This window comes from Aulostomus chinensis, chromosome 2 (assembly GCF_037954235.1).
Source record: "Aulostomus chinensis isolate RoL2024-O1b breed Wild chromosome 2, RoL_Achi_v1.0, whole genome shotgun sequence".
In the NCBI taxonomy this organism is placed as follows: domain Eukaryota; kingdom Metazoa; phylum Chordata; class Actinopteri; order Syngnathiformes; family Aulostomidae; genus Aulostomus; species Aulostomus chinensis.
This window is the reverse complement of record NC_141321.1, coordinates 12,215,289-12,241,675: the sequence shown is the minus strand read 5'-3', so window position 1 is coordinate 12,241,675 and position 26,387 is coordinate 12,215,289. Positions and strand designations below refer to the sequence as shown.

General features: G+C 42.6%; 1 protein-coding gene across 2 annotated transcripts in view; it reads right to left on the bottom strand.

Annotated features, from left to right (window-relative positions):
* lrp4 (low density lipoprotein receptor-related protein 4) overlaps positions 1-26,387 on the bottom strand; it is a 122,980-nt gene that overhangs the window by 25,894 nt on the left and 70,699 nt on the right. For both annotated transcript variants that reach the window (XM_086179464.1, XM_086179474.1), the window contains exons 3-12: positions 20,083-20,199; positions 13,311-13,424; positions 13,104-13,220; positions 11,491-11,619; positions 7,635-7,754; positions 7,268-7,393; positions 5,546-5,671; positions 2,643-2,777; positions 2,167-2,292; positions 1,512-1,742 (exon numbers count right to left, since the gene is read on the bottom strand). In XM_086179464.1, the coding sequence (XP_086035590.1) occupies positions 1,512-1,742; positions 2,167-2,292; positions 2,643-2,777; positions 5,546-5,671; positions 7,268-7,393; positions 7,635-7,754; positions 11,491-11,619; positions 13,104-13,220; positions 13,311-13,424; positions 20,083-20,199 (1,341 nt within the window). The remainder of the gene's footprint in view (positions 1-1,511; positions 1,743-2,166; positions 2,293-2,642; positions 2,778-5,545; positions 5,672-7,267; positions 7,394-7,634; positions 7,755-11,490; positions 11,620-13,103; positions 13,221-13,310; positions 13,425-20,082; positions 20,200-26,387) is intronic.

Below are 26,387 nucleotides of genomic sequence, written 5' to 3'. Positions count from 1 at the left end.
AACACTAATGCTGCACTGTGGTGCAACTATTCCTAACAGTAACACACCACAGACTTCTGACTGAAATTGAGATGGATCTGGTTGACCCACAAGGAGGAGAAAAGTCTAGCAAAATTTATAACATTTCCCTTTGCCACCAGGTGATGCTATGCTTAACCCGCACCAAAATAAGATCCATTTTTCCTTGGCCAATACTAAACCAATTTACCAAATTTGGTAAAAATGCCATCAAAAACACAAGACTGAGACTGAGACTGATTTGCAGACTTCATCTTGTCTTCTTCGTGGGGTTTGCAGCTTTCCGATGACATCACTTCACAACGTTCCAAAGGCAAAAGGAAGAAAATGGCTGCTCTTGTGTGAAGTAAACGCAACATTTTTAAACTTTCTGCCAAGATTTGTGTGGCTTTTTTGCAACACAAATGCGGGGATTATGAAATCATGCAAGCCCTGCATATTTTGCCAGTTTTGCGTGGAAACCGGCGATTTATGAGGTGAAAGTGCGGCGTCTCTAAAAAAGTGCGGCCCCTGCATAAATGTGCGGACTTTGGCTGATTATGTGTTGAATTACGCGCATGAATAATCATGTTTTTCAGGAGGGACTGGTTTATGCCCTTGTTGCAATGAAAAGGTGACACATTGTGTTCATTTCTGAGACGCATGCTGAAACTCAGCTTGTTCCCTCCTTGAGTTACTACTTTCCTTCAATGGGACAAGAGCATAAAAATGACATTGATGTAACCTTGGTGGCACAGTGGTAAGATTCTTTGCCTGCCACGTAGATGGCCCGGATTTGATTCCCGGCCAATGCATCGGAGCTCTCTCACAAACGTGCTACTACAGAGAGCATTGCTTCCTCATTCATTCAAGGCTGACAAACCAAAACAACACACTCAAAACCAGAGAGATCATTTGCCAAGATTCTCAACTCTTCCTGTCTTCAATGCGAATATACTGTCGTTTGAAACTTTTGTGTTTTTGGGTTACCAAATTTCTTTTACAGTTTTCTACAATGTATAAACTTTGTATGGGCAAAACGTCGCCCCAAATGGCAAAAAAACAGCCGAAGAGTGGTAAGAAAAAGTAGTTTTTCCATTTTGTGCGATTATTTTTTTTTTTTAACACAGCGCCACCTAGGGACCCATTTTACTCCAGTCATATCATATTGAACCAGGTGGTTCAGTTAATCATCATCGTCGTCAGGATCAGCTAATGGGAGGGTTTCAATCTAAGGAGAGACTTCTAAAACAACAATATTTTAGGGAGTGACATTTAAACACCTACACTTGATTGATAAATGAGGGCCACTCAGGCCAATGCAAAGAAGAGCGCACAGAGCAAAAACAGACTTCATTCCATGTCTTAACTTGTGTGATGAAAGTGACGGATTAAGTGAGGAAGAGCAGAGAACAGTTGGACAGAAAGCAGGAGAGTTGAATAAACTGGGTAAATGTTGAATGCGCCTCTTTGTCCTCAACCTCGACCTGTGTCATACTGGCTTCTGTACCCACCTGGGCTCTCCAGACCTGTGGAGACCACCTCCTCCACATTAGAGCCATTGAGGTTGGCCTTCATGATGCGGTCCAGTGTCACATCTGACCAGAAAACCAGCTCGCGACTGTGATGGAAGTCCAGAGCGATGGCGTTCTCCAGGTTGTTGAGCAGCAGGGTGTACTCTGAGCGATGTGGCAAAACCTGACGGATGTCAATTCGATTGGCGAACAACAGCACTGGCTCAGGGCCTGTACAACGACACAGACATATGAGAATAGAAAAAAAAGTGGAAAACAAAAAAGGCAGCGGAAAAGTAGGAGTTTGAAAATAACAAGGGAAGAGAGAGAGATGAACAATGAAGGCATTAATTTTAATAGAGGTCCAGGGTCAGGGTCATGGCAGCTGCCTGACACAGTCTTGCCTGGAGTTTAACTCTAGTCTGCAGCAGATTGATGGGCTGCACCATTAGTGCTCCGCTCTTGCTGTATATCTAAATCTAGTCCAGACCCTAAGACTGAGCTCTCAGTCCAAGACCCCCAGAGCAGGGGAATGGATATAGTTACTGCAGCACAAAGTATAAACAATATTCAACTATGTTTTTACTACAGGTCAAACCCTGGTAATTCCTTGTGGTCACATGTCAAAGTTGAAACACAGTACAGTAGGTTTTACCCAGGGCCTTGCAGCTGCGCTTATCAGGCCGGAGCTCATAGCCTTGGACGCACCAGCACTGGAAGCCCCCCTCTATGTTAGTACAGCCTTGGCTGCAGTAGCCCTCTTCAGCACACTCATCCACATCTGGGACAGAGGCAGAGGAAAAGGGGGAAGGGCAGTGAGACATTGGCCACAAACAATTCAATACACATAGCAAAGCACCCCCAGGTGTCCTATAGTGAATAAATCATTCACACAGGTAAATGTATAAGTCTAACACTCATTATAATCTAATTAGACAATGTCTCCATTAAAGGCAGAATTACATGTTGAGATTTAACACTACTTTAAAACATATATCTCTCCCATGAGGAGTAATTCACAGGGTGACCCATCTTTGAACTCTGTGTGTTATAAATATAAATATGTTCCTCAGAAGAATCTCATATCAGATTTTTATATGCAAACACACACACACACACACACACAGTTACCCTGACAAGCTCTGGCGTCATCCATCAGTCGGTATCCAGTGTGACAGGTGCACTGGACCAGTCCTCTGACCATCTGACACTTCTGGGAGCAGCCTCCGTTGTTCTGGTTACAGTTGCCCTCACTGGAGCGTGGACCTACATGCCACACAGAAACATCACAGGAATATAAACACAGCATGCTGAATCAATACACACACACACACACACACACACACACACACAGTAAAGAATATTGGACTGACCAAAATTAGGCCTACAGCTCATCTTGACCTACACTTGGGTGCAGTGCAAGGAATCTTAAAACTAGAAAGCAGTTGAAGCCAAAATCACAGATGAGTAGACCCTTGCCCCCCCCCCCCCCATTACAGTGTGTGACTGTTGTGTGGCGTGAGAAGGAGATGAAACCTCTTAATATCTGGATTATGTATGACAGAGTGTGCACTTCTGTACAAATATCACTTCAAGCCTCCACCAGGTGGCACTAACCATTTGGAATCCATAATTCAGTTTCTATGGTTTTCTATTCTATGGTGAAAAACCAAACATGGCACCACAGTAACACCATTCAATGAGAGCTCACACAGTAACTCTTTACATTCGTGTTCCTGACCAAATCTGAGATGGATCTGGTAACCCACTGAGTAAATCCATCCATCCATCCATTTTCTACCGCTTATCCTGTTAAGGGTCACGGGGGGGTGGAGCCTATCCCAGCAGCCTTCAGGTGAGAGGCAGGGTTCACCCTGGACAGGTCACCAGTCCATCACAGGACCAACACATAGAGACAGACAACCATTCACACTCACAGTCACACCTACAGTCAATTTAGAGGATCAATCAGCCTCGTCCCCTCTTGATGTCTTTGGACTGTGGGAGGAAGCTGGAGTACCAGAGAGAACCCACACAGGAACAGGGAGAACATGCAGACTCACACAGAAAGATCCTGTGATGGAGCCGGGACTGGAACCTGGAACCTTCTTGCTGTGAGGTGACAGTGCTAACCACGGTACCACTGTGCCACCGGTTGAGTACATCATTTCCTGTTTCCATCTAGCAGCGCTTCGATATCATATCCCAAATATGATGGCCTCTTTCTGACCAATTATACACCCCTTAACCAAAATTTGTGAAGATTAACTTCATAGTTACACAATCTTGTTGTCAGACAGACTAACAAACCCCACAGAAACAAGACCTTGGTGGAGGTACAGAGGTTGCCGTGTGCTACAGACATTTTGTAACTCAGAAGTGTTTCAGGTGACTCACAAAAAAAAATATTCTTTTAGATCAACAATTCCACCTGCACATCAACAAATTTCCTTCTTTCCTCTTTTGAGTTTACTCATGAATCCTGTCCAGTCTGGATTATCCACAACATCCCTTTTCAAAAACACATCCAATGAGTCAAAGCTGCACCAGTGTTCAATGTTGTCAAATGAAACGAAAATGAAAAATTTTCATTGACTACACTTTATTCTGTCACTCATTTGTGACGAAAATGTAAATACTCGTAAGTACTGACAATGAAAATTAAAACGAAATCGCTGTTCACTATGAGCTGACGAGTAAAAACGTGACGAAAAGGATGACGGCGGCCGGCCGGACTTTCGGGGTTACAACCATCCTTAATGCCTTGATTTCTTTTCTTTTTAACCAATTAATCATCTCAAAACAAATTTGACCTCTCAGTCCGACTTTTTGATTGGCGGGCCCCAACCCCACACCCGCCCCGCCTTCCGCGGTGTTGCAGTGCACGTAGCATGTCGCAGAGACGCTGTGTGGATGAGCAGCAGACCTTCACCTGTGGACGCATTTCTGTTATCATCCTGCCGAACAACAGACGGAGTGTGTTGTTCCCGACAAGGATGGGGAGCGTTGTGGATTTAAGATCAGTGGGAAAAACACGACCAACTTAAAAAGACACCTGAAGGCCCGCCATCCCGCAGTTGGAGCTTTACTCTTGCGGCTATACAGAAATACAGAAAATTAACAAGAACTTGCACTTTTTCTAACAAGCTACCGACGTTTCATTATTATTACCATTATCCTTATTAACAAGAGCAATGTGGTTCAATCTTAGTTTAAATTACTTAAAAAATAGTTTAATGTATGCTTTGTATTGAGTTTTTATATAACATCACATATCCCTCAGTATATAATCTCAGTATGGAATTTCCCCTTGGGGATTAATAAAGTATCTATCTATCTATTTATCTATCCATCTAAAATAAATCATATTGCTTCAGACTAAAATGAGACTAAAACTAAAGACAAAAGACTAAATTTTAACTAAAACTATTCTAAACTAAAAGACCAAGATGGGACTTCAACTAAATCCAGTCTTCGATGACTGACTGTAACTCAAACGAAATTAAAAATTCTTGTCAAAATTAACACTGAGCTGCACATGAGAATATTTTACAAACACAAGGCAATTTTAAAAATTATGGATACAAAAAATAAAAATTACGATGTAGTTACATTACTGTGACAGCACAGCAATGTTTTACTCTACCTAGTCTACAACCAGAGGTGAGAGGTTCTCTGGCTAATGTCAAGTTAAGCAAATGTGTCATGGAATGTTTCTGAAGAAGTTTTACATTTAGGTGACGTTAATATCCAAATGATATTGTTGACAACTTTCATTCTTAGAAATGCGATGGAAAAAATATTCGCAAAACTTGCCCTACCCAGTACAGTTCACCGCAAAACACAGCATCCAAAATCACCATTTAAAACCAATCGAAATCCAATGAACTGAACTGGATAATACTGACGAAGGGCTGCTGTATTATACTGCATTTGTTTAATCTGAATGAACTGGCCGTGATAAAAGTACGTCCCCTTTCAAGACAAACGTCTCAGTCCCATAACTGCAGTACACATGGTGATTGTCAACTCACGGCAGTCATGGTGAGGGTGTTCGTCGGTGCCGTCCTCACAGTCGTTGACCTCATTGCACACCTTCCTCTGACCAATACAGCGTCCATTCCCACACTGGAACTGGTCTGGAGCACAGGGAGGGGTCTCTGGGGGGACACCAACAGACATTCCATTTTATTGAACATCCAGTGAGAAGACAATAAAACCAGTGAGAGGACTTGAAGTGTATAATCTGTGGTTGTATTAGACCAGCACCAGCCACGAGTCAATCACCAGGGCTGCTTCATGACAGCACCAGATATACAGCAAGTTTGTAGTACCTTCACTGATTAGATTCATCATTGGTACGAAAGACAGATTTTACGATGTGTTTATTTTACCTACACAATAAGAATTACACACAAACACTAAATCACCATATAAATCAGGATACAGATGTTTAAAGCAATACTGCGCAGCCTGACTTGTGATGAGTAGAATGGTGCTGTTTTCATTCCCCCTCCGAGCTCCCTTTGTAGCTTAGAATGTAAGCTAGCTGAGAAATCTCCCCATAGGCATTGTGACAGAGGCAAAATAAAGAGGACGTTTATGAAGGAAGCAAATATGGAAAGTGCTATCAACACAAACAATGACAAACACTTGAAAAATAACAATAACTGTTGAACCCTAACAATGCCATCATGAAGTTTTTCTGGAGAAACATAGAGGTCAAAATAATGACATTTTATGTGAAATGTGTCTTTTTTTTAATCTTCTCTCCTGTTTCTGCTGGAATTTCCCTGTTCTTACCTTAAACTTAAATTACAGACATGTACTTACCTGCATCAGTCATGGGAGGACAATGAGGGGTAGATGGCATTTAAGAGTTTTAAAAAGGTCATGAACCCATTTTTTGTGAAAGAAGCTCTAGTTTAAATGATCATTTGTTATTGGCCATATAAGAGTCAAGGGACTTTGACGTTCCATAACTGGTATTGTTATTATTATTATTATTATTATTATTATTATTATTACTGATATTTGATCCCTGGGAGATATAAAAGCATGTACATACGGACAATTGCTTATTTACACATCCAGCAGTGACAGAGCAACGTTAACCTGGTGAATTTAAATCCACTATTTTCTTTTCCTTCTGCTTAATGCTCCACTATGTTCACCAGCTGGTTGCTAACTGTGTCTGTTTGGTGTTTGATGCTGAGCAGGTTGTGTACAGAAGCTCTTTACAGCATCGTCTCTGTCAACAGCTGCCTGCTGTGTTCAAAACTACACAGTGAGAGCACTGAGTCAACCATAACAGTAAAGTTAGCAGACAGCGCTCTCCAGCTCTGTGGAGCTGCAGGGATAATTCATCACTGCAAGCAACACTTCACATATTGCACATCGTCCACATTAAATAACCACCCCCCCCCCGCCCAAAAAAACAGGTCCAAATTGATCTGCCTTGATGGTTAAGCATGGCAAAAAAGTCAAAATTTTTCATCTTCTTCTTTGTTAATTTTTTTCACTTTTTAATCTCCAAAATCCAGGCCAGATTATGTTGTCCGTCCACAGGTCAGTGGTGTCTTTATACCCAAGCTGTCAAACTGATCTGCTGTCTGTTTGACAGCAACTGTGATTCTCTCCAGAAAAAAAAGGAACATGAGAGTTTGTGAGTGGAGGGCTGAGCTGTTGTCATGACTACAGCTGAAGCTTATGTTATATTTAGCTTCAGAAAAAGATCAAAACAACCACATTCTTACCGGTTTTCTCACAGCCTTCTTCATCACTGCGGTCTGAGCAGTCATCTTCACCATCACATCGCCACGACAACCGGACACAGCGCCCAGTTCCACAGCGAAACTGGTCAGCTGTACACATGGACGTGGCTGGAGAACAGACACACACACACACACACACACACACACACACACACACACACACACACACAAGTCACTCTTCTTTCTCAGAAGAGGTCAGCATGTCTTACTGTTCCATCACCAGCATGAGTCACATTGCAGGAGTGAAACTGCCACAACAATATAAATATGGAGACAAATTTTCAGATACACCCTCCCATCCAGAGCGCCAAAAATATGTTTCAGAAACCCAGTAACAGCGGCTACTCACTGCAGTTCTTCTCATCCGAATGATCGTCACAGTCGACCTCGCCATCACACCTCCAGCCTGCATTGATGCACATCCCACTGCTGCACATGAATTCCACTGATCTGCAGGGTTGGTGGGATGCTGCGCACACACACACACACACACACACACACACACACACGCACGCACACACACGCATACCAGTTTAGAACAGTGACAACAGCATTGATGTCAAAGCTTACATTGCGCACTTACTTATACTTGTCTCTGATGGCTGTTAGGGCTGCACAATCAGCCAAAATCCCATTGTAAGTGTCATATGGCCAGTGCAATCCTCAAATTGCAGGAAGGCTCAATATCAATAAAATTAGTTGATTAAAATAGGATTTAAATCAAATATTGTGGTGCTACAGAGATGCCCTGCAAACACATCAATTTCTACAAGGTTAGGCTTAAGAAATAATTTTCTTGTTATTTTAAAGAGTTTTTCAGTTAAAACAACAATTATAATGTACCAAAATAATTTCAGTCAAAAATGTTTTTCTACAAAATCATTCAGCCCTTGCTGTAAAAAGTTATCAACTCAGTTGGTTCTTTTTGCTTTCAGCCGACTAGGTTCTACTTCTCTTGGCTGCCATGATCATCTCTGACTAGCAATCATAGCCGTCCCACATTTCCATTTCCTACCACATCACTCCATGTGATCACATCAAAGTGAACTGGCAGCAGATGAAGACGGAGGTGGACTGGAAGATGAAAGAGGAATCAAATGTAAGCATCTTAAATCCTGAGTGTGTATGTGTGTGTTTCTTTGACATGTTTCCTCCTGACAGCGCGAGTCAGCTCCCATCAAGGAGGGGGTCTGAGATAAGGGGAGAGCGGAGGAGGAAGATGTGGTGGAGGATTGGAGCATCCCTGTGCAGCCTTATCAGCCCGGCGAGAGAAGATAGGGTTGATCAAAACAGCAGGTGGCTCTCCCACAGAGAGACGGGGAGGGAGAGAGCAAGAGAGAATGAGAATCAGCGTGGGACAAACACTGACGCCCCCCCCCCCCCCCCACACACACACACTCTTGAATGATTCACCCATTCCTCAACTCACTCCTTGTTTCTCTCCCCAACACAAAAACTCACCATCTAATCAGATATGCAGCCAAAAGCAGTTTCAGTCTTTGCAAGTGGAAACCAGGCATGCAAGTATGAGTGTTTTGTATGTACTTTTGTTTGTGTGTGTGTGTGTGAGAGAGAGAGCAAGTGTTTTTGTTGGTATGAGAAAGAAAGAGAGAGAGAAACACGTTTTCTCTAACAAAGCGCCCTTCATGTGCCTAGAGACTCGATGCCAAGGAATGCTGTCTGAGGATGGGGTGTCTTACGCCTCTGAGGAATGCTGCCCGTCCATGTGTTTGTGTGTGTGTGTGTGTGTGTGTGTGTAAGCGTGTGCCCCCACAAACTATCTGCATGTTTCAGAAAGCCAAGACATTCCTCACACCTTTTTTTTTTGGAAATACCTCCAAATGCTGAAATTGACAACAACTTCAAACCCTACTAACAGAAACATTTCTATTTGGGAGTAACTGACCCGTTTATGGGGGCAGTTGAAGAGTGACGAATGGCAGGAAATGAATCGTAAAGGGACACGAGGCGCAGCTGCTTTCAGACAAGATGGAGATTGATCCACTAACTTTGCTGATTTTTTTGGACAGGCAGCGCAACAAATCCTTAGTGGGATGATTTAAGACATATGACACCTGTTTCATTTAAAACTTCCCCAAGCATGTACAAGTGTGTGTGTTCTGAACTCAAATGGGTATGATCCATCTTGCTGTTATTATAAGGCTTATGCAGCTATTCCATGCTTCTTTTGAAAACAATTTAAAGCTCTGACACAAGTTTGCATTTCCCAAAAAAGACAAAAAGTAAAAAAACATCTCTAAAACGAGGCAGCGAATAAAAAAACCTGCAGAAACAGAAAAAGCTCGGTTGACTGATGCGACCTTACTAATGATCAAACGATGGTACAAAACCTTGAAGCTGTGCTTATCGCAATGCAGATAAACACATCAAAGATCGGTGTGTGTGTGTGTGTGTGTGTGTGTGTGTGTGTGTGTGTGTGTGTGCGCGCGTGTGCGTGAAAGAGCAAGAGAGATGAGGTGGGAGGTTAAAGGCAATGCGAAAATAAAGTGAACAAGTTTGAAAACAGAAGACTAGAGTATGAGGGAAGACACCGAGCGCGCTGGTCCCTGCAGTGAGGAGAGGGAAATGTGATACTCTGATAATCAGGACCATAGCTTCACTCTGTGTGTGTGAGAGTGTGACCGAAAAGATCTAACAGACTCAGTGTTTCGCAGTCCTGACAGATGCTGTGACTGAGAGCCCCCCATGAAGAGCAGCTGCTCCTGAGCGTGACCTGCATCGAGTGGACAAAGTCGACGTTATGTGTTATAAGCATCTTTGGAAGCTCTTTTTTCAACCTTTATATTTATGCTGCTGCATTTCAACTGAAAATACCAAAAATAAAATAGCAGCCCCTCTGCTTTATTTCACAGATTCTTGGCTTTCAGCTTATCGGTTTAATATCATCAAAAATTAATAATAAATTTCAGTTTCGCAAAGACTGTCAGCTGAATCTGAAAATGTCAGCCGGGTTGTACACATTTACCATCATTTCTCTGACATCTTGCAGACTAAAGTAGAGGTCAGAGCTTGTGAATGGCAATCAAATGGTTGATCTTTGAGTCCATTTCATCTGGATCATTAAAAGTGCATCAGGTCTAATGCACCTCCACGATTCACAGTCTCTCTTTGCCAATTCTTAACGTCATCAACCAGACTGACCATGTTGCAGCCCTGAACCGTGGAGCTCTGGGTCTATAATGTAAAAGAGAGAATTATCGATTGGTTTGGGTTTTATGTTTATTTAATTGTTAAATGTTTAAAAAAAGATTCATAAATGATTAAAAATGAAATCCTATTGTTATAATGCATTTTATTCTCTTTTATCACTGATTGATTGATGAAGTGTTTTGAGGCTACTGGCTTAAATGATATATTAGAAAAGTAGATATATTTCTCAATGAAGTTCAGCAGCTAGATTCAGTTGGTTCATCTGTTGAGGTCATAGGTGATCTTGAATTAGATAAGGTTGATGACCACAGGACTAAGACCAGACCAGAATCAACATCTATTGATAAAGAAAATAGCAAAGCTGCAGCCCACTGAGTCACAGACCACATCAAATGTTAAACGTGCTCGTACTCGAGCTGAACTGGTGAGTTGAGCTGCACGACATGACGACTTGTCATTTCAATCTGGGTCTGCGACAGATGTTCAGTGAAACCTTTGAGATACTTGTAGGTGGAGAAGATGATACAGAAGGAGGAAAGATGTCTGCCGGAGGGAGAGAAGAAGTAACTCCTTCAGTATCATCTAACAGCATAAGAGAGATGACACAGCCTGAGCTCCCCGCGGAGCTTCAGCTTCTCCTCCTGTGACAGACGCTGTTTAGGGAGGGGTGTGTGTGTGTGTGTGTGTGTGTGTGTGTGGGCAGAAAACAACTGCTGACAGTGAGTGCTCTGTACACCAATGGGATGAGTCACTGCACACCAATCTATAACTGTTATTCTGTTATGGTACTTTTCCTTTCAAGTTTGGATTTCAGTTTAAGTTTAGAGCTTGGTCTCCAAATAAGCTTGATAAAAGTTCAGTGTTAAGTCACGTAAAAGTGAAAGAAATCTTTCAAATGTGCCAGAGGAAACCATTCAATCTGCCTAGCAAAGACTAAGAGCATGTGGGGATGATTTTTCCTTAAAAACTTTAGGCTGCCTGACACCTGAAATGATGCTGGAAGTGTGTTTGAGTGTGAACAGCAGCAATCTTACAGCAGTCAGACTCATCCGACCAGTCTCCACAGTCGTCGTCCCCATCGCAGTGGTAGATGTCCAGAATGCAGCGTCCGTATGCACACTGGAACTCTTCAACACTGCAGGTGGCCGTCATCACATCTGATGCTACATATACGCACACACGCATGCACACACACACACACACACACACACACACACACACACACACACACACACACACACACACACACACACACACACGCAGAGATATTAAACAGCTGCTGGTGTTGGGGAAGATGGTGCAGCAGTTGGCTGTCTGAGGCGCTTTGAAGCTGCAACTCTTTGCTGAATGTGTCAGACTCTTGATGACAAGAAGAAGATGCTGAACATGTTGACGTGCTCGCCAGTAGACCACTTCCTTTCATCTGTCTGATTGTAGTCAGTCACCACACTCCACCCTTCAGCCGGATGGCTTTTAATCGCAGCCTGTTTGAATTTTATAAATCATGGGATGAAACTGGATCATCTATATTAATTTTTCAATCACACGTTGGATTTCATCCATCTGATACACTCAAGTCTCAGTATCCGAACCATTAAGAAAATCAACATACTTGACAAAATGTCTCTAAATCTGTGATCTTGATTAAGACAGGGAGGGTTGCCCAGGATCAGTTCAGGGCTTCACTAAGATGCACCCTGAAGGGTCCGATCACAGGTGGACAGCTCTGAGTTCAGGTGCTAACACATTCAGGATGCCCTGTGACCACATTCGGCTGGATTACAAGTTTGTCAAACTCCTTGGGTGGTCTGGTCGTCAGGAATGCGTCACAATTTTGGTGGATTTTCTTTTCCTTTTCAAGCTTTCACTGACACTCGCCTGGAGGAAAACGCACCAAGCTTTTGTTTCCAAATTTTGTATCTGATTAATCAAAGAGATCACTTTTACCTTTAAGTTTAAATCTTACCTTTTGCTGTTCCACAAGACACACAAATTGTGTCAAGTCTCATTAGGTACTGAGAAGACAGCATGAATATGAATGACTTCATCGTGATCACGTGCAGCTGTTAGCTGCTCACTATTGTTTGTGGTGATCACTGTTGATCAAAGTATTTCATTTACAAGGATTGTTTTGTTGCCCAGGGAAAGTGACCTGCTATACCAGCCTAATGTAACCTTTAACTCCCTCAAAGGATGGGACAAGTGACAATAACGTTTTCAACGTAAAGATTGTTTTTTTCTATGAATAACGTAGCTCACCAGTGAGTCATCTGCTTCCTTCCCATCTCTGTTTAGAGGTGCAGATGTGAAGCACTGATTAGGATTCAAATAAATAAAACAATCTGTGAGGGAGGGCCAGTAAAAATCGGCCCACCCAGATTTCTGGCCCACCCGCATGGACCATGCAGTCACTTGACAGCACAGAGAAATATTAACACCTGTACTGTAATTTTTAAGCCAAATTGTTGCACAGTTTTTCAATGATTCCATTATGGAAGTAATTCAAAATATATATTTCTTGCAGTCAAAAACTGAAGCTGGTGCGAATGAAGAGCCTTAACATAAACTAGAACCTCTTTGCTTTAACATGACAGCAACCTGTCTCTCTCTTGAACACACACCCTCACCCACACCCACACCCACTTACGGCAGTTTTCCTCATCAGAACCATCCTTACAGTCTGTGTCTCCATCACAGTACCAGTGCTCAGCGATACAGCTGCCATCCGTGCAGCGAAACTCCTTGTCCGAACATTTACGCATGTCTGCCAGGAAAGACAACACATGTCAATGATGTGGTAGCATGTTTCATTAAATGAGTGTTTCTGTGTGTGTATGTATGTGTGTGTACCCACCACACTGCTCGTCGCTGTTGTCCCCGCAGTCATTGTCTCCGTCACAGTGCCAGAGGCTGCGGATACAGTAGCCATTCTGACAGTGAAACTCGTCTTCCTCACACTCCCTGGGAGCTGGAGAGAGAGAACATAAAGGGAGAGGACAAAAATCAAAGAGAGAAGCTGATGCTGTAGAAGAATGTGATAAGAGACAGCTGTCCCCGAGCTCCAAGGACATGCTATCTGCAGCTGCACCGACACAAGGGACCTCAGAGCAACAGGCTGAACTCTCTCAAGACTGCAGGTCACAGCTCACAGACTCAAAGGCAGAACATCCTGTCGGTCGATGCCAGAACAAAACAAGTTCTATCAATGCATCAACAAAGTGAAGAGGAGGTCAGCAAGAAACCAAGGGCATCAGTGTGTGACTGTCCTCACTGAGAAGACATATCAGAGTGATCATAACTAACCTGTTACCACGGTGAAAAAACACAGGAACGTTTATAGGTCTGTCCTTCAGGGAGACTTAAGCCATCTTCAAATCATGTTAGTCACAACAGAGAGAAGTGATCATGTACACAGAACAGTTCTAGACACAGAAGAAACTCCTCCAACCAGAATTTGTTGTCACTGTTGTCCATCAGGAAGGATTTGCTCTCTTGCTAAGGACATGTGGAGCTCAGGTGCACTCCTCGATTATTTGGTCATTATGTATCATGAAGGGTTGGATTGTGTGTATCAGCAGAGAAGACAGTTCCTGTTCTGCTGTGCTTGAATCTATTTCTCAATGTGAGAATATGCAGAGACACAAAAAGCACGCTCACCGAGATGCTGCATGTTATTGTGGATGATTCTGATTCCTCCCCAACTGTCAGTCAGTAACTTTTTGTTCTGGTGTACTCGAGTGAAATGAAAACATTTGGTTTTCAGAGCTGGAAGTTACTTTAATATGTTCTATGTTCATTATTGCAGTTTCACACGATATATAAAATGTTCCTGACACAATCTCTTCATCCAAATGTGAAATAAATACACTTTGCCTTAACTCTTGTCCCTGTTGACCTCCTTTAGTGCTCAACCTAAAAACATGGGCTGCTTCTGTGCTGCTTTGTCACTCTGTATCTTATATGAGTGTCTGACACGATGATAAACAAAAATAAAAACACAGCTGAGGGTCATAAAGTCTCAAAAGTCATCTTCAGAAATCGATGCACTGAACAGAGTCTCACTTTCTCTTCAACTTGTATGCCAGTTTGAATTGTTAACTGATTCAACTGGGTGAACCTGAGCAGCTTGATTTATGCTGGGGTTGTAAATCCTGGCTGCTGTAAATAAGGACATGTTGTTTGAGCAGACGGCTAACCTTGAGACTGTGGATTAAAGACACATTTGTCATTCATGCCAGCAGCCCCGACGATGCCGTGAGGAAGAAGTCGCTCCCTCCAGTCAACTTTTAGCAACATGACATTGACTGTTCAGTTTCAAAGCCTTTCATACATCCAAAATCTCCCCCACCTTGATTCTTTAATTAATAACGCCAACATTGATTGTAGGACTGAATGGATTTTCAAAACATAGCCTTCTAACTGTTACTGGCCCAAATCAATGGCCAATCCCAGCCGGGCCAGCCCCAGGCAGAGTAAACAGGTTCGTCAAGGAGAGCCAATGATGGATGGCCACAGGCGGGTGGTAATCTATAATTTATCTGCACTGTGTGTGAGTGTTAGACAGCAGAGACAAACTCAGAGAGATGAAGAGACAGAAACAGAGGGATGTCGACAGAACAGAGACTTTAGAGAGATGTTTCAGCTCCATGAAGCGCGACTGAAGACATGATATGAAGACGCCTAGAGAGAGAGAGAGTGTGTGTGTGCGTGTGTGTGTACATTTATCATCAATCAAGAAGGATCAATCAATACACTCCACACATGCGTTTGTTGAGTAGCATCCTGGATCTTTGCAGCCAAACACAGCGGACATTCAATCTCTATGTAACTACATACAGGTTGTATTACAAAGTAATATAGCAGATACTCAGGAACGTTAACAAACCACACTAAACAGCTATTCATATGTTTGTGCGTGTTTAAACATGTAATAATATACATATTTTTTATCTAGTAACATAATAATCATAAATTATTATGACATTCTCAAATGGTCACTTTTTATATAAGCCTACAATCGAAGTCTTAGTCAGTCAACAGGGAGATCATTTTAATGTCTTGCTCTGGAGGAGAACAGAATCACGTTTGTGGTGTTGAGCATTCTGAGAGCCGGGAGCTCTATCAGGCTATGCCAGACCACCCAAAAATCACAAGAGCCACAGTTTTCTCAAAAACCACTTTGGACTGAAGAAGCAGGTCCACTCCAACTGTTGACGGTGAGTAAGTAGACATTCTTCTGGCCAGTGAGATTTCCTGAGGTGCGAGTAGAGACAGCACAATCTTTCTTTTATCTGATATCTGATTTTTTTTTTTTAGACCATTTCCAGGGTTTATATTTGCATATCTTACATTTATATGAAAGGACTATTTACCAGAATACACACAACTAGGGAAATATATCCCGGACCAATTGTAAGACAAAGGACTGCTTACGAACAATAAAATCTTTGTTCTTAGATTCATCAGTTATGGTGAACCACACCTGAGCAACATACGGAGCGCGGGCTAGATTGACAGGCTAGTAATGTTAGCTGTTGTGACGATTTGACGCCTCAAAAAAGAGAAAAGCTGATTCCAGTTGTTGGTGTTTTTAACCAGCACAGCATGTCTGATGTAGCGCGAGTGTCCTGTGATGTACAAGCAATACAACAACAAGATACATTTTGCTAAATAGCATGTGAACAACAGCTTAATTGGCAAGCAGAGTGTTTGTATAAATCAGTCGATAAAGTACGACTTCCTTCATCCAAGTCAGTATGGCACTCTGGAGAAAAGCCTCGTGGTAAAAGTTCTCAGGTCTATAAATGAACATTCAGAGTCATAAGTGTTCCTTGATAAGACTGGTCTCAAATTCATTATGTGCCCTTTATTTGTCACTGTCTTTTATCTGTGTTTTTCAGAATGTCCTTTGAGTCTATGAAACTTTTCTTTTCCAGTGAGAAAATAAAGTGAGGTGTCAAATGTTTTCTCTCAAAACTGGTCAAATAAAGTGCTCATAACGATTTGAGTCAACCACGACGAGCCATTGCTGAGTGTTAAGTCTTATTCAGCTGAAATGATGTTTGCTGCTAGTAGACCAACACTTCCACTAATATTTCAGGGTAGATCATCCATGACCTGATCAAATTCAATCCAGACATCCCAGACGCCTAAAAACCAGGTGCTGATGAAAATTTAATTATTCTTGCACTATCGACAAACACATCTATTTATCTATTATTTAACTGGTAAGGAAAGAATTGATTCTCTTCCCCTCTCTCCCATGCTCTTTCCCATCAGCGAGGTAAACAAAGGGAGGTCAAAGGTCAACAAGCCCTCAAGACGCTGATCATTCACCCAGCTGCCAAATGGCGAAGGGCAAAGGGCGCTGCGAGTCATTACCAGGCTTCCTGCATGTGTGTGTGTGTGTGTGTGTGTATGTATGTGTGTGTGTGAGTGGTGTCAAGTTTTTTTTTCTCTCCGTGAAATATTTTTACCTTCAAGAATCTCATGTTCAAAACACACACTTCAACAATCCACACAGCAAGACACACCTTGGCCTCCGTGTTTGTCTGAGAATTGGACAACAGCTTCAGGTCCATCCGAGCATGGAGGATTGCACCCCCATCTCTAAATAATGAAATAAACCCACCGCATGGCAGGGAGGAACACATAAACGTTGGACCAGACTGGGGTGAAGCAAGGAGGATGAAGACAGAGGCATGAAAAAATAAAGAGTTTAGGGGAAATGGGAGGGAGGGAAATTTACTCTCCATGATGATGAAAAATTCATAGCCAACTCACATCAGACAGCCCCCACCCCCCCCAAAAAAGAAAAAGAATCTACGGGGTGTTCAGTGTTTGGCTGCTGACACAGTATGTGGGTCAACAGAACATCGCAGGATGTTGAACAAATACGGAAAATCATTCTTGTACCTGCAGTATGAGAATGACACGAGGTGCAAGACTATGAATGAAAACAATCACTTACCAGGCAACGAGGAAGAGATGGGGGCTAATGCTATGCTATGGTACACCTTGATTAACTCACAGCACTGCTGCTAAAAGGATTCTCTGGACAAACTTTTGCATTTTGTCCCTGCCAGCAAGCGGTGCACCCTTCTCCTCGGTCCAGCTAACTGAGAGTCATATCAAAGTATCTGGCAGTAAATTGCTATGCCCAAGGTGTGGCTATACCTACTTAATTGTCTTTAGGGTGCGTTCAGGACACATTATGTAAAAACAAACAATCTTTTTGTTTGGTTACAAGTACTCATCATTTTCATTTAAGCTTGGAGGCAAATCTCCCATCTCAAATATGAAGGTCGATCTCAGCTGATCCTCTAAGGCGCCCCAATGCTCACTCCAATGGAAAGAAGACAGTGACCTGATTTATGATCAAGGATACAAAAGTCACATGTTCCAATTAATAGAGATCAGCAGGCAGACATGTTGCTTTTCCAGAATCCTCTTTAAATGGGCTAGTCAACCATCAATACACAATCCGATGGCCTATCAACGCAGGGCTGTCGCTCTCTGGCCTGTCAATTAAAGTACAGAGAAACGTAACATAGGCTTCCTTCTTCAGCCACTAGCCAGCTTTCAAACTCCAGCATGCATGAGGAGAATGCAGAGAATGAAAGCACAACTGCTCATTAGCCCCTGATCTCAAGAGCACTGAGGCTACTCTAAAGCTCCAGAAGACATAAACAGGCTAAGTGAAGACAAGAGAGTAATAACACAAGCAGATACACATATGACCACCAACAGAGGAGAGGCCGCGTCCTACGATCTGCAGAGACAGAGCGTCACATCCTCTTGCATTGGCAGCAAGTGTCCAGAGATCCTCACACACACAAGTGAGGGGAAATCATACATGCAAGCTTTTTCTCTGTCACTACAAGGAGTAAAAAACACACCATATTGATCCGTGCTGATGAAAGAAGGAACTTCGAGGTCAGCGCCTGACCCATTCTGTCACGAGTTGTCTCCATCAGTATTAACACTCTAACTCTGTCCTTCCACATAGATCAGACTGGACTCATGAAACCTTCTGAGTCTTTGAAGCTATAATTACCCCACCGGATGTGACCAATCATTTTACTCGGAGCAACAACAAAGCCAGAGCCTTGTAAGAAACCTTCCTGTCCAACCACTGATTGAATGCTACCTTAACCTGAGAGTGATGCTCTTAATATATCCTCGAGAGAAGCAGCAGAGACTCAGATGGCTAGTAGTCCACTACAATGGCTCTTGTGCAGAAAACACAATCTTAAACGGGCTCCAGGCTGCACCAAAATGGTCAGATATGCTACCTTTTTTGGGAGTCTGTAAGTTAAAGTTTTATAAATTTTTGCAAGTGCAGGATCATTATTATTGTGGTACTAAAATAAGAGTGACGTTTCAGATGAAAGTAGTCCCTTTTCCTTCACTGGCACAGCCTCTCTCTCCCCCTACCTGCATTCTGGTTTGTTCTGGTTAACCAGGCACGGCTGCATCGCAGCACTGATCAAATCTGTACTCCCCACTGCTGCACTTTCTACCAGCAGTGTTTTAGCTGTGTCGTGTTTTGCCCGCCCATCTTTGTTAACTTGCTCAGATTTTAGAGTAGAAGATTTTGTGGTTATGTACTGAGTAACACGCCGTCCATCAAAATAGACTTGCTGCGTGTTCCTTGGGAAACAGAACACCATGGTGCTTCTGGTGGAAGTTGCAGCACTGAGTAGAATGGCAGCACTCAGCTTTGGCTGCCATGACACCGCCGTGACTGACACCTCCCCTCACACACATACACCGTGGCGCCGCCCCTACGTTACGCACATCATCCACCTTGCTGGGCACACATGGTCTTCAAGACAATATTTTGCAAAGTCAATGTTTCACTGAGGAATGTAAAACAAGACAACTATTAATTCGGATGCAACGCCACTGATTAATTCCATGCTGTAACCCAAAAAGGGGTTGTGGCCAAATAATGTGTGAGTAACTGAGAACGTTGGAAGCACCAGTGCTCCCTGTGGAAAAGTTAGTCTACAGCCCTGCTGAACTTTCCATTCTGCAACAACCTCCATTCTTTCTCTAGCCTACACACTCAATTTCAAGTCTCAAGCTCAAACCCATATAACCCTGAAGGCATCAAATGGAGTCTTTTCTCAGACTTTGCAAAGCTCCCTCCAGAGCCACAGATTGTCCTGTACAACTGTTTTATAATCTGACTAGTGCCCTCGTGTCAAGTGAACTGACTTTTATGAATAAAGAGGTGAAGTGCCCCTTAAAAAGTTTCAAGCTGCCCTCAGCAGAAGCTGGGGAGAGAGATTATACCCTCAATGTCAAGAGCAATCCTCAACGCTGTGATCGTCAATTTAAGACATTCATAGTGTGTGTGTGTGTGTGTGTGTGTGTGTATGTGTTGTGTGTATACCAGACAACGCTTTTAAAACCTCGAAAGATTATTGAACATGGCTTGCTCAAAGTGTCCATTCTAATATGTGTGTGTCTGTGTGTGTATATATCCATTTCTATTCAAGTACCACTGACTGACTGTGTTGTATTAGAGCGAGCGAGCGAGCGAGCGAGAGAGAGAGAGAGAGAGAGAGAGAGAGAGAGAGAGAGAGAGAGAGAGAGAGAGAGAGAGAGAGAAAACTTACGACAGTCCTGTTCATCGGAGTCGTCCTCGCAGTCATTGTCTCCGTCACACACCCAGGAGCGGCGGATACATTTGCCGTTGTCGCAGTGGAAGTCCAGCGGCGAGCAGGTGGGAAGCACTGCAAACAAACACAACCAGACGAGTGTGTCAGCATGAAAAAAACAAACAAGTAAGCAGCATGAACAAACAAGCAAGTAAAGAGACTGGAGAGTTGAGGAGAGTTGAGGAGAGTTGAGGAGAGCAGTAGTTTGAAATTCACTGGCTTGCCTCTGAAATTTTTAATACCTTTTAATGTAGTTTCTTTCACAGAAGGTACTTTATAGCAGGGTAAACACTCAGGTTATTGATCTATTGGGTGTCACACCCACTCCAGTAAGCTAGCAGGTACAGTATGAGGGTCCTAAGTGATAGAGGCCATGATGCTATCTGACCAGCATGTTTGCATGAACATTTTCTAAAAACACTTTTTTCAGGTGTCTGAAGAAATAGAACATTTGACCTGGTCCTGATGATGATGGTTATTCACTGATACAGAATGTTTTACATGGTATCTCTATGTTTTATGATTCTCATTTTTCTGCTAATAACTCTTTATTTTGTTACCTTGTATCCAAGGAGATAATGTTATCTGTTAGAATTACGCAAAAACTATGAAGTCAGTTTTCCTCATATTTGGTTAAATGATGTAGCCCAGGAAGAACACATGGCATTTTGTCTTAGTTTTCTTCAACAGAGGTATGTGCTCTCCGAGTGCCCTCAAGTTGTATTATCTGTCTTTTCGTCTGCTGGGCTACGAGATGTCGGTTTCAGGAATGATGCTATAATCTCAGCTACTAATTACATTTTGGCTAAGTGGTGGAATGTTCACATATTTTGTCCCTCATTAAACAAAGAATAGCGCATACTAAGAGTTTAGTTTAGTTTAGTCTGTCACTGAGGGTCAGCTGAAGACTTTGATGAGCACCATTCTTCTTCTCGCCTGATAGGACCCGTGTCCTCCTCCTTCTCAGACCCGGACAGCAGCACTGGGCTTAACTGGGCTCAGCGCATTCCTGCTTAACTTCATATCCGCTCTTAAGTGCAGCTCCTCGCTATCTAAGCAGGGGCCGAATGACTGGCCCTTTGTCATCCGCAGACAGAGCTAATTGAATTACAGGTCAGAGAGGGATGGAAAGAGAAGGAGGAAGGGGAGGAGGGTTGGGATGAGAGGAGAGGGAGTGAGACTTTACAGTGGACTCGCCTGTCAATATCAGGTATAAAATATTGACGGGCTAGCTAGACTTTATGAAAAATACATGACGCCACGCCACCAGTTAGCCAACACACCAGACAGACAAGTCACAGCTCTGTGAGTGAATTAAGTGTGTGTGTGTGTGTGTGTGTGTGTGCGCGCGCACGCTAGGGTGTGGCACTGGTCTACACTGACCCACATAGCCCTGCATGGATAGTACATTATTCAAGAGAAACACAAAGTGAGGCCCAATCACTCAGCGTATTCTCTTCACCTTCTCATGAACTCTCCTGTCAGAGTTACACGCTGATACTGGTGGTTTGGATCAGATATGGCGAGACCTCGCTGCAAACATTCATCTCAGTCATGCTGTCTCTACTTGGCACTTGCCAGACAGCCCTTGGTTTGCAGTTTGTACTGATTTGGTGCGTAATTTGTTAAAGACATTTGAGGATTGAAGCCTTTTCATTTTTCACTTTGAAAGACCAACAACAACAAAAAAAAGTCCTTGACTCACGCCTCACATTCCGCTCTGAAGAAAACACCCACAGCTAATACTGAGAGGGAAATGGCGAGAAGGTTAACTAGCAACATCATCATCATCCTTCTTTTTAAGATGCTACATTGCGTTCTGCGTTTGTTTTCTGGGTTCGACACTGCAGTAACATATGCTGGCTTACGTACCAATACAAACTTGGTTGTGAGAACACATTTCTATGAGGGCTCTGTAAATTCTACTGAGTTTTTTAGATGTGTGTGCAGTCGTCAGGTGTTCTGGACTTTAACTGAGATAGAGGAGTGGCTGCCGAGCTGTAGGATTCAATGGGATGGAAATTCAAATATGTGCTTGATTGCATTGACTAACAACCAATATTATTAAAAAGGTAAAGTCTTGCCAGTTCATTGGATCACAGCTACATCTTCCTGAAATGAATGATTCCGTAGTTCTGATTCACAACAGAGAAGTTAATTGTGTCTGAGGGGTGTTCATTTTCTCAGAACAAATAATGAATTATGAAAGAAGAACTAGCAGACTCTTACTGCTACAGCTTAATTTTGACACAGACAATCAAAATCAAACAGTGAGATTATTAGAGACAATTGTAATGTCTCATCTTGAAGCTAGAAAACACCATATTTTCATATAAATGAACATCCTTTGTGTTCAAGACCTTGTCAGGTAAAGCAGAGCATGGAGTTTATTTCGATTTCTTATTCTGATGGGAGGGTGCACACGAGGCATGCTCAGGGGGTGGAGCTTGCTACTTCCAGATTGCCCTCTGCTAACCTGATTGTGGATGAATACATGAATCGTGTTGCTCTTCTAGACTATTCAAAAAGTTATTTGACAGAAATGGATCTAATAGTGGATCCTGTCAGGTCAGCACCTGTCAACAGATGTTTGAAGGAACTCTAACTGAAAGGAGACAAAAGTGCAGCACTGTAGCTTTAACCTCTGCTATGCCAGAGCTGCTGTGGTAAACTGGAAATTAACTAGTAGCAGAAATCCCACAGATCCATCAGTGAAACATGGCGTACACCAACTGAATGATGTCTAGAAATATCTTTTTGTCAGGTTAAGTAGTTTTTGGATCTGTGTTCTGGGGGTTTCTGGGTGCCCTGGTGGCTTGGTCCTGACCTGCCTGCTATCCTGGACCGGGGGCGTGTTTTTCTGGTCCCCCACATCAGCTACAGTCAGCTACCCACAGCATCCAAAGACAAACCGTAGCACACACATACACACACGGTGCACAACTGATACATAATCACACACTCAGACATTTATTTTAAAATTTTATTAAACCAAATGGTAAATTTGCACTGGAAATTCTGCAACCAATGTTTCTCTTTTTTTTTCCTGTTCTTATTATTGTTACTGTTGTTTTTTTGTTTGTTTTTTTGCTATTGTTGTTTTTGTGTCCCCCCGTCTTCCCTATCCTGTCCCTGTTCTCTCTCTTCCTATCCACTCCTGAGCCTCAGTCCGGTAGCTTTATCAATGAACCAATACCATTCCAAATAAAGTGAAACACAAATGGCGATAGGAGGAGTTTATCAGATTCATTCAGTACAACAAGGCACCAGGAGCATCTTTACTGCTTGCCCCAGCTGCTGAACAGGACAGGTAAAAAAAAAAGAAAAAAAAAGTAGTTTTTGGATGCACTTCTAAACCAGGTGTCAGATTAATCAACTCAGCAAAATGGAGGAGGGAGAAAGAAATGCTGTTCCTCTACTTTTAATTAAAGATCTCAGTTTATCTGACGTGTGCATTATTACATGTGCACACACACAAACACATGCCAACTGCTGGAAAAGCATCACGGGCAAATGGAAACAAGTGTGTGAAGCACACACGCGCACACACACTCACACACACCAACCACAGGGAGAGGTGCAAATGGTATGCAAATTTGTCTCTCTCACACAAACACACACTCTTCGCTGGGCTGGTTCCTGGTATCAGGAGGATCAGCAAGGACCATGCTAGCAAGGTTGATGAGGTCTCTGGGCGCTTTGATCCCCCTTATCAGATAGATTCTGCTCGGCTCAGCGACACTGTGCTTGCTACCACTGCATTCCTCTGAGTCTCTCTCTCTAGTGTGCGTGTGTAGTGTGCGCACACACACACAGACACAGACACACACACACACACACACACACACAATTAAACCCACAAGAGCCTTCACTAACCTTTAATCTCTCCACTGTGTGTTGGTAGCGTTCCAGGAATCACTGTATGATGTATTGCACTTTTCCACTTTTCCTTCCCCCTTAGATGTAGATATTATTTTCCCAGTCAAGAAAAGCGCAAGAGCTCAAGCAGAGGAATGCCACATCAAACGCACATTAAAGACTTCTCAAGCTACTGACGATAGGTGCACAGCACGTCCGAGTCTGCTCCTGCAGCGCTCCATCAGTGATGTAATACTGCCACATCCTCAAGAAAGTAATCACAGAAACGCACATGTTTAGGTTTAACTTGACTAAACTTTCAGATGGACTGAGAACTGGTGGGGCTTCACCATGCAGGTGATGCAAAAGCACAGTGTTGGTCTCACACTGACACCTTTGAACGAGGTTTTCTCTGAACATGTATCTCTTATTCCCCTGAGTGCTGTTGAGTTCACATAGGTTATCTTTATCTCTCTCTCTCACACACACACACGCCCTGACCTTCTCCAACAGGCCTTTCTCATCCAAGCTACAAATTCCCCCCGTACATTCCACAGTTCACTCTCTCTCTCTCACACACACACACACACACACACACACACACACACACACACACACACACACACACACACACCTGTTATTCTCATCACAATCGTCAGTGTCTCCATCAAATGCCTAATCCCTGCACATCTCTTACCAGAGTAACACAATATTCCGAATATTTCAAATTACCTCTCTTTGGTTCATGTCAGGACTCATCTTCTATGAGTTTTAAAAACGTGTTATTGTTCAAAAAAGCTTTTCATGGTTAAAGATATTGTTATGGATGCATTTCCATTACAAGCTAAGTGGTTTAATACAAATCAGTATTAATCAAAAAGAGGTTTTTCTCAGTTGAGCTAAAGTGGACCACATGTATTTAAATATTCATTTATTTGTTTTATTTTTATTTTCAAGTTCATCTTCAAATTCCTCAATTTCTACAGGTTTTCATGACCTGAACCCCAGCCTTTCCAGGATATAGGAGTTTTATCTCATCAGACTGATTTACGCTAGCCATCCACCAATCCTCTTTTTTTCAGTCCCCAGCTGATTCTAATCCATTTTTTCAGGTCCAACAAAATTCCAGTGCACATCCGCCAACACCAGAGCTCTCTATTCAGCATCAATATAATTTTTTGGACTGTTGGAGGCATTATTTTTAAGGTTATATCATGAGGCTTGAGTAAACCACACAACACTGCTTTGAAAAATATTTAAAACAGCAAAAACACCTACAAAAATGCTGTAAATATAGATTTACTCAACAGCAGAACAAGTGAACTGTACGGATCGGTGACGTGTCTCCTGGTACGTTATGGTGGTTTCATGGTTCAGTGAAAGCTATGGAATGGAACCTGAAACGGTACCATGCATCAACACCAAAGTTCCTACGTCTGATCCGTGCATGAAGTCGGCCAAACTGTGACTAGCCTCAGTTTCTGCCCCTGATTCCAATATTCCAGAGCGATTCTACCATCTCTGATTGAAGCTTTGTGCTCTGTATACTAAAAAACATCGTACTGCTACAAAACAAGGTTCTAATAACTTCAGCAGAGAAAAATTGAGAGGAAAATCTAAATTCAATTACTTATGTGCTGAAAGACTTTTGGCTGAGATGAATACACATTAAAATATAAAAAGAGCTTGGTAAACTAAACAGAGATTGAAGAGATTATACATCGCTTCAATCTACTTAAATTTGTCTATTTGTCCTGATGTTTTTCACATTCAATCTAAACACTAATAAATTATTCACATCTTTCTCCCTAAAAAATAGAAAATAATGAGTCATTGTTTTGCTGTTAGTTGATTCAATATGCAATGTCTGAGCCGTGTGTGTGCATGCGTGTGTGTGTCCCTGAATCTTCCGTCCCTTCAAGAAGATGTGTGTATCCTTAAGTGGCCTTGAGCAGCAGAGTCAATGGCCTCCGCTTTACTGTAGAGCAGCAGAATCAAGTGACTCTAATGGGACCAATATATCTGCCTAAACACTGCTTATCACACCAGCTCAGCGGATGAAGGGATGGATGGATGAGAGAGAGCGAGAGAGAGAGGAAGAGAGGACACTGACCGACTGAAAAACAGATGTGGACCCGAGGGAGCCATCGAGGAGTCTCAATGTCTAAGGAGAACATTTCATCAGAGCGCTTTTGATAAAGTTTCATTCTTTCAGTCCAAAACAAGTTCGTTCCCCTCCAGATTACTGTCCTTTCTAGTGGAAACTCTCAGTCGCCGTGGAAACCCACGTCCTTTTAGAGTCCTTCAAGATACAATACTTTATTGCAATATCAACATGACTGACTGGAACTTAACTTAATAACTTTTTGAAAGAATCATTAAGAGTAAAATTAACTAAAATCCGA